At 38.8% G+C, this 9,531-nt stretch overlaps 1 protein-coding gene across 2 annotated transcripts in view; it reads right to left on the reverse strand.

Annotated features, from left to right (window-relative positions):
- PPP2R2C (protein phosphatase 2 regulatory subunit Bgamma) overlaps positions 1-8,994 on the reverse strand; it is a 138,483-nt gene extending 129,489 nt beyond the window's left edge. For both annotated transcript variants that reach the window (XM_057365243.1, XM_057365246.1), the window contains exon 1: positions 8,741-8,994. In XM_057365243.1, coding sequence (XP_057221226.1) covers positions 8,741-8,810 — 70 coding nt within the window. In that variant the 5' untranslated portion in view covers positions 8,811-8,994. The remainder of the gene's footprint in view (positions 1-8,740) is intronic.
- Between the last annotated feature and the right edge of the window lie 537 nt (positions 8,995-9,531).

Below are 9,531 nucleotides of genomic sequence, written 5' to 3' on the forward strand. Positions count from 1 at the left end.
AGCACCTTTTGTTACATTTGCATAGTAACACAAAAGGCCTCTGCTCTATTTTCCTCATTTTTCTGAAATGCATGCAGAAGCACAGAAATGTCTACTGGATCAGGTAGAGGGCACAGTTAACTGAGAAAAATAAAATCCAAGTTTAAGGAAACAGCTTTTCAGAAAGCTGCARCTTTCATAACCACCACAGAAGAAAATCAGAATTTCAAGGACACTGCTTCTCACACTATGGTGTAAGGAAAGTTTTGCTCCCGTCACAGTCAAGTCTCCCTGACCAGCAAATAGAGATCGAAACAATCTGTGAATCTTATGGGAGTTGAAGGACAGTGGCCTACGTACCAGCTCTCACTGTCTCCCAACACTGAAACTTTTCCATGGCCATTCCAGTACTTCCAGATTTACATTTCGAGCACAGCAACTGGGAGGACACAGACACACCAGAAACATGCAGTCATCCACAAAACTTCTGTGAGYGTAACACATACCATAACACAAGTGCACACAACATGCACAAAATCATGTTCATATTGCACCTGAGCAATGAGAATAACCATCATCCATATGACCATTACTTGACTCTCAGTAAGGCATTCCAGGAAATTCTGTAAGATAATTCAYATCTACCTATTTCAAAGAGACTGCATATGTGAATTCTGCTTTGAGCTTCACTGMTGATTAAAGAGAATATACTTGACCTAAATCTTCCATTCAAAAGAATACTACAGAATACACATCTGACTTCATCTTGTACTGGTTATTCCCATATTACAGATCTGCATGCAACAATAAAAGATATCTAATCAAGCAGGGTCTCAAATTAACATACAGCATGACAACAGTCTCGTGTGGTCCCTTGGCAGCCAATTCAGGCCTACCATTCACCAGTCCACTGTGCCTATTTGTTGAATTTCTCTAATTATTATTATYGAATTTATTGGTTGAAATTTTCTTTTAATCATAGCACAATGTAGAAATAAAGAAATTCTATCAGAAATTTTTTATGAAATAATGACAGATGGATCCTGTTTTACAGCTATACACCTATTAAAGGCCTTGTGCCAGGTTCTATCATAAATTGAAACCTCTCAAAAGTATTACATGATGTTTTGTTGATGGGATGAAAGTTTAGAAATAAATTATTGAAAATTTGAGTCAAGCTCACTGCTTGAAAACTGGTTTTAGTTTCTATTTGAAATGCTCATTTTAACATCTTAGATTTAGGAGAAATAATAYGGAGTCATTAAAAATTGAGATGATAAAATAAGCAATCATTTACTTTTAATTCAAYTCTGATCATCTTTATTTCTACTAGAAAGTAGCCCAGAAACTGGTAGAGCATGGTATGGCTGTCTTTAATGCAAACAGTRCTATCACAGGCAGCATTAACCTCAAAATTGACGCAAATGGTGTTACTTTGTACAGTCATTGACTRCTCTCAATGCCTGAGTCTCAAGAACAACAAAAGCATTGCAAACAGGAAGAAGTAACATAACAACAAAGTTCTAATCAGACTTGAGCTGAACTGGAACTAGAGGMTACTAAACCAACTCATAGTCCTTTGCTTTCTTCTATACTCTAAGTAAAACACATAAATGTCATTATAACACAGATGTTTGCATCCTTTTCTTCTCTTTTCTGTAACAGATGGATCAGTCAATATGAAAGAAAAAAAAAACACCACTATATTTAACAACACAGATCCCTAACACTGTCATATCAATAATTCATAAAAGTCACTGAACTGCATGGCATGCTGTGCTGAGAGAGTTTATTAGGAATCAAGTCTCTTAGAGTACACTTTAATTACTTGTCTTTGCACTGGCAAAATACAGTCTGCTTTCATTTGCATTCATGCAATAACAAAAACAGRAACTGGAGTTTTTCAGCAAGGAAACATTCCTGAGAAAAGGAACCCTCTCTCTGGCTGCTTTGCTGGGTGGTGTTTTTGTTCTTGGTAAAGAATTGGGGATGTTTCACCAGAACCAGTAACATAGACCATATTCATGACTAAGAGCAAACTTAGCATTAACCCAAGAACTATGGAAATAGCTGATCAGAAAGTGCCYCAACATGGCTAGAAGTTCATTTAACACCCTTTCTCATTTAAAAAAATCCCAGAAGTCYTTATCTAATTTTCTGAGATTATTACCTTTCCCCAGCCAAACAACTACACTGAGACTAGCCAGCAAATATTTTGTGTTCTCTTAGCATTCAGTCCCTGAGACAAAGCCTTACTATGGTGATTAAATAAACTGTTTGGAAAGTATCATAAATAAATAAACTAGATGGAAAGTTTYAAGAGCACAACTAGTAATGATGTAGTAACACAACATAAACAGAAAGGATGGATTACCTTTTTRTGGCTGTAATGAAAGATAGTCAGCTCTTCTTCATCATAAAATATTCAGTGTTATTGTATATTGTTTCACATTTTAAACTGATCCAAGAAAAACATCTATTATTCTCCATTTAAATATATGATATATTGCTGAAATGTCTGAGGTTTACATAGAAAACATATGGAAAATATACTGCAAAGTACAGTTTTCATAATGATACATATACTAAATAAACTTCTCACATGTTGAACAAKGACACTGACTCTACCTGCACAATGTTGTTTAGTTTTACATTATTCAGTACTTTTAAACTGTCAGTTTCAATTAGAAAAAAAATCTGGCACAGACACTGCACTTGTGTGGATCATATTTCTATTGCCTGCATTTTATCTCACACACACATTGCACTGTCGATGTCCTGAACTTCCATTTTTAAGGTTTATATGTAGCTAAATCTATTACATATTACAATTACATGGCTAAATATATTACAAACATTTCTATTTAAATGTTTCTAGTCTGCTGGCATCTATAAAAGCACCAGATTGGTGCAAATTTTCAGCTCCATATTCTCATTGTCATGGAAAGAGTTTGGCTTATCATGTGGCTAAATTCTAAATTGTTCTTTTCTTTTGTTAATACATCTTATTCACTTCTCCAGGACCTCTTCCACTACACAGCAACCAAATACATTTATTATTTAGATATTGAGTGTGAGATCATCTGTTGGTTACATATGCATGCAAAGAGAGCCAAGGCTGCCATCAGTCCCTAAGGGCAACCCACCAAAACCAGTGACCCAGCACCAGAGATTTATTCCTTTGGAAACAGGGAGATTGCAGCCCAGCTTAATCACASTTGGTGAATAACTCTCATGTGGAGAACATGACATTAAATGAAGATCCAAAACAAGTTAACTGCATGCCTTTGAAGCCTGTCCTGCAGCTCAGAGTGGTTTGAACAATATTGTGAGTGCCTGACTGACGTAGTATGAATGGAGTGCCTTGAAGGTGTAGCTGGTGCTGCATCCTGACAAGCCCTGCTGGCACAGTAATTCACTCTGGCTGAATCTRTCCTGCCTTTTCTGGGCTTGCTGGAATGAGCTGCTGCCCCATGTCACCCATACAGACATTGCCTTAAATATCTCAGCTGTGCAGATCCAAGCTTCAAATATACCAATGTTTGGTTTTCCTGGATGCTGAACCCCACATCCAGCTGCAGGTTTGAGCAAGTGAGCAAATGGATCAGGGTTCAGCACAAGCCAGCAATGCTCCAGCTCTGCCTCCACGGCTCCACCCAAATAAGCTGCATGAATAAAGATTACCAAGTCAGCAACATCACTTGGATGGAATAAACCTTATTAATCCAAATCTTCAAGGCTACCCACAACATTCATCTGAATATTCAATGTGAATAAAAGAACCAAATCCGTGCACAAAAAGACATAACTATATCCTGTTCAACAAGGGGCAAAGTTATGCTTKAACAAGGTTTACCCCTATTCATACTCTACTCTAGGAAAAGATAACACAAGTGTCTAGACTAAGAACAAGCAATAACTTGCATGGTAATTCTAAATTTGCTTCTAAATGAGGTCTGTAAAAAGATAAAAATCATCAATATTTGCAACACACAATCATTAATTGCTGGAGGCTGAGAGGAAGAGTTACCTCTTGCACTTTTCTTAATAAGGAAAWATCAGTGAACTAGACTGACCAATGGTGAGCCTCAGCCAGCAGACTGGTACTTATTCACTAYAGTCAATCAAATATTCTCAGGCATTAAGGTCTAATTCAAATAATATTTGAGATGATTATGAAAGAAAAGCTTATAAATAAATTTCTTTTTTGGCAGATGAAAATTGATAATTTCCTCTAACTTTCATTACTGAAGGAGATACTAACTTCTTTAGTTAAGGCAAAAAGAAAAGGCCCCAAAATCTGTCGGCATTATCTGCAGAGGACTTTTATTTAAAATCATTAGGAAAAAAAGGAGAGTCTTTATCCTCTATAACAAACATTTCACATGATTATGATTTAATATGTTTTATACTGCACTGGCAATTCTCATTATTCTTCAAATATCATATTTGAGGATATTAAAACACCATTAACATTATTAACTTTTTTATAGAARTTAAGCCATATGGAACCAAATGGCACAATTTGGCCACATAAATGATGAGATAGTGCAGGTCAGCTTCTGCCCACCACACCAGGGCAACTCAACTGGCTCCACTTGCACTTGCAGGCCTAGACCAAGGGAGGCACCTGTGTCTCTCCAGAAACTGGAAGTATAAACAACTTTTAATTTCTTCCTAAAASAGAGAGAATTCCATAAAAAGGCAGGGATCAATATGCTAGACTTGTCTGCATGTAACCTGCAGAATATACTTTCACCCACCAGAGAAGCATTTCTCCAAATAAATTTGGGATCATGGAGGTGAAACACATCCTTTAACACAGTCTGGCAAGAATAGTGAATTTTGTTCACTATTTCCACTAATAGTTAAATCAGGAAAATACAGAGTAACTGAATTAACCTGGTACTTGGGTAAAAGAGTGACACCAATGATTCCTGCAACTTTTTACCCTGACAGGAATGCAGCAACCACACCATGCAATTCCCTGTTCTGAATCAGATCCTGCATGGCTGATCCCAAGGCTCTGAGACAGCTCAGGGTACCAGCAATCCTGTCAGTTTTACATTAATCTTAAGCACAGGTAACACCAAGGGAGCTCTAGGGCTGAAGGACATTCTCTGCCCGCTAAAGCCTCTTTTATGCCCCTTCCCCCAACTCACTGCCCACAATTTTCTTGCCCTCTCCCCTTGCAGACTCTGTCTGTACCATAATGAAGGATCATGTTTCTCCCATCCAACCCATCTTCTTTTCCGTGCCTCTCCTCTCCCCGTGCTCCCAGAGCTGCTGTGGAAATCACACATTGCACTGACCCAACACCTCCTGGGCAGCTGCTTCCCACAGCTGTGCTGCAAAAGGCAATTAAGATAAAACCCAGCTCAGCAATGAATCACAAGCCTGAACAGATCTCAGAGGTCATCTAGTCCATTCCTCTGCCCCACGGGAGGCTCAGCTATCCCCATGTCATTTCTTGCAGACATCTATGTCACCTGCTTTTAAAAACTTCAGCGATAAAAATTACACAAGCTCCCCGGGCAATATAGCAGTGTTTCACCACCTTGGCAAGCAAGTTCAATCTCTCCTCACAGGTCACATTTTCTTAGCCTCAGATCTTTCTCCTCTCTTTCTTTACAAGTCTCACCAGATCTTTTCTGTTTTCCTCACAYAAACAGCTCCAATTAAAGCAGTTTGCCTCAAAAACTACTTTTGAAAGTGATCACTGAAAAATTTACTGTGTACTGCTGCTGGAATTAAATCCCCTTTTTCCAACATGAAACTGTAACATAATTTTAAAGACTTTAAATGACCAAATTATTGAAGTTCTGCTTGKTTTAATGCCATATTGTAGTTGTGCATATGTAACAAGAGAAACAGGATCAGGTAGTCACTGTTGTCATATCTGTGTCTATAATGCCCATTACCAGAAACAGCATAACAACAAATAAAAAAATTGCTGAGATTTAAAAACCAATTCAATTTTCTGTAGTCAAGGTAAAGCCACGTTTGTCACAGATAATCCCAATGTTACAAAATAATGACCTATCAAAGAAATGAAATTTGACTTTGCTCAAGYAAGCAGTTTTGTTAGGAACACATTAGGAACATGCTAACAAGAGCAGAGCAAATCAGATTTGGCTCACAGCTTTCCTATACCCTGAACTCATAGGTCATCTCATTGTTTGGGCTTTTCTAAATCACTGAAAAAGTAAAGCAGGAAGAGAAGTAAAGCAATACCAAAGTTAACCCACATCTTCATGATTACTGTTGGTTTTACTTCCCTCCATGAATAGTTAGAGGAAGAAAGTGCATGTAAGGGTTGGAAATACCTCCTTTTGTAAAGGAATTTAATGTGCTGCATGGAGCAGCAAGCACAGAGGACACCACTTACCAGGATTTTAATACTCTGAAAACAAGATAAAATTGTAGTTAYTCACAGACAACAATGARWTGATAAGTTCTCTAATATACTGGAYACAACACAAAGTATTTCTTCATTTTAAATGGACGATTACAAAAGCCAAAGACCTCAAAAGAAAGACTTGGCTTGGACCCCAAAGAAGTGTAACAACATAACACATTATTGCCTTTCCATTGTTGCTGCATACAGCATTTAACATGTCACAGGACCAAATGCAAGGCCTATGAAATGACTACAGGCCTTTATAAATGAGAAGCCTTAAAGTTCTTTCATGAAGCCAAATCTTTAAACCAAAAAAAAACCCACAAAATCCCACAAAAGAGCAAAAAAAGCACATTTTAAGCACCCGTCTAGCTAATGTATTCATTATGCATTTTAAGCAAAGTGTATCAGTGAGAAATTAAAATYTGTGATGCTCCTCTTTGAGCTGAAGGTGTCCCTGGAAAATTTCACAGATAAATCCATTCCCTCATGATTTCCAAGATCTTTTAAAAGGTTTGGCAATGTCAGACATAACAGATGTGAAGMATTTTATTACACCAGATGAACTGTGCATTCCCAACAAGCATTACACTAGTCAGAGATGAAAAACTAACACTTTGCTAATGAAGATTTYAAAGACAGATGCCAATATTTCATGATGACTTCTGATCACAAGGCAAACACCGATATTCAAAAGTGTATTTTGACCTTTTTCAGACAAGCCACTCCATGTCCAATGACAGAATATCCAGTCCTTATAACCCAAGTATCAAATGAAGATAAAATGTGAGAAAAATCTAACACTTGCATGAGTAGTGTCACAAAAGATACTAAAAATCTCTAACATTTAGAACACCCATGACATACAAAAGAGAATATGGATCTGAAAAATCCACAAGGAATTCTTTTCCACAGATTACAAAACTGAGAGACTTGAAAATTCAATTATTAACATAGCTGCACATCTGAAATTCATCATCAAGTACACTGTAGTAATTATACAGTGCATTTTGCATAATCTAAGGCACGAATTTACAAATTTAAGACAAAGTTTCYTCAAATGTTATTACAGGTGACTACMTCTCAAAACACAAAYCATCATTGTGAGAAAAACTATTAACCAAAACTTAAAAAAAATATTTAAAATGCACCGAAACATACCRGAGTGCAAAGAATGTCCTAGAGGCAAGATTAGCAAGCAATTACACCAGTCACTGGTAACAGTTACACTACACAGCATTTTTAATTTTTCTTCTGAAGAATCTGCCTTGTGGTCCCAATATGACAAAATCATCCTACTGTTTTCTCCATTCTAAAAAAATTCAAATCATCAATGATCAAGAGAGCATCAGCTGATCACGTTTCAGGATACAGCATGGGAGTATTAAGTGACTGAGCATTGATCAAATGACGACAGAATCTGGAGATTGTGTCTCAAGGAGTGTTGGTTGACCCTGATGTTAAGTATGTTCATATTATATAAGCCTACACTGAAGTACTGTTTCTGCTGCTGAAAAGTGCTGTTAAAACTGCACATACAAATATATTTGCAAAGTCAAGCACCTACAAACATATTTCTCCTGTTCAATCAATCTTAAAATGGCCTACTCTTACACCAACTTTCTGGCAAGGAAATACAGACCAGCACYTGACCCAGCCGTTTCACTGTTCCCAAGGTAAATTCTCTCAGCATTGAATGTGTGTCACCTGCAGGAAAATTCCTTTTTATGTAATAACCTATAAGGCATTGAATGATTTAAAATGAAGGTGCCTTTTCTTTTGTCRTGTACCTTGCACAGACACAGGGGATGGAAAGAAGGCAGCAGTATTTCAAAAGATGATGCTTACATATCCCTTCTAAATGCATACAGTTCTCTAGGGAACAATCAACTCAGCAATGTCTGTAATGCTCCCGCTATAATTACCAAAATGAGATGCATAACCTTTATTACACCAGAAAACAGTTAACTTTACAGATTAATTCTCTTACTTTGGTGCTCTCAAATCCTTTCTTTCTTTCTTTCTTTTTTTTTTTTTTAAATCAAGTGCTTCCAATCTTATACATTGCAGCTACTGTGCATTCAATGCCAGGTGCTGCACACCTCAGCAGCAGAAACTCAGCACAATGCAAGACCTTCTCCAGCCCGTGTAGTTTCATATACTGCTGTAGCATGACAGAATGTCTTTGGGATTTAGCAAATGCAAACAGATTCTGTTGCTACATCCCACTGAAAAAYGCCTTGAAATTCCCCCTGTTTAAAAAAGGAAAAAAAGGAACAGCCTACATCTCCAAACATGACAGTGCATTCCTGGCACAGAATACGCAATGCAAGAAGAGAAAAATGACAGTATTTATGTTACCTTCAGTCACATAGTTGTGGTCTCGCAGAAAGCTGTGGTTAATTTTCCGTGTGTCCGTGTCCTCGCCCATTTACAGCAGGATTACTCAGCATGCCTATCCGCAGTGGACTGATAGCATCAGCAGAGGTCGTCACAAGAGCACCATCCATGCTGCCACTGCCTAGCAGAGGCGGGGAACACACCGGGCCACTGAGCACAGCATAATGAGAGCTACTGAGGCAGCACAGATTGGGGGTGCGAATAACGAGCGGGGAAAAGAAAAAAAAATAAGGAGGGGAAAAAAAAAAAAAAAAAAGAGAAAAAAGAAGTAGCGGGAGAAAGCCGGAGGGAGAAACAGCTCCGAGAAATTACGACTGCAGAAAGCTTGCGCGCAGGGAATAGAGGCACTTCTCCCACAGTTAAAGGATAAGCCAGTCGTTTCGGCAGGTAGTCCCCGAACAAGTGGCCAGGCAGCGGGCGCTGGCGCTGTCGCTGTCGCTGTCGGCGGGGCCGGACTGCAGCAGGAGCCGCCCGGAGCGGAGCAGAGCGGAGCGGAGCGCTCGGGCCGCGCCGCTGTCACACGCCTGTGCTGCATCAGCGCTGGCCCCTCCCCGCCCGCCCGCGGCCCAACCGCACCGCATCTGCATGGAGCAAAGTGAAAAATGACACTGCAGGTAATTATTTTAGCTCTTCTGCCGGGGAGATGGGCAAGGAGGAAAAACTAAGGGAGGGGATGAGGGAGAAGAAACTTCAAGCTGATTAAACGTGTTCGCATCGACATGTACTGCACACGAACGTGCGGCCGCGATTTT

Source organism: Malurus melanocephalus, unplaced genomic scaffold (assembly GCF_030028575.1).
Source record: "Malurus melanocephalus ecotype Western Australia unplaced genomic scaffold, MMel_1.1 scaffold_50, whole genome shotgun sequence".
Classification (NCBI taxonomy): Eukaryota; Metazoa; Chordata; class Aves; order Passeriformes; family Maluridae; genus Malurus; species Malurus melanocephalus.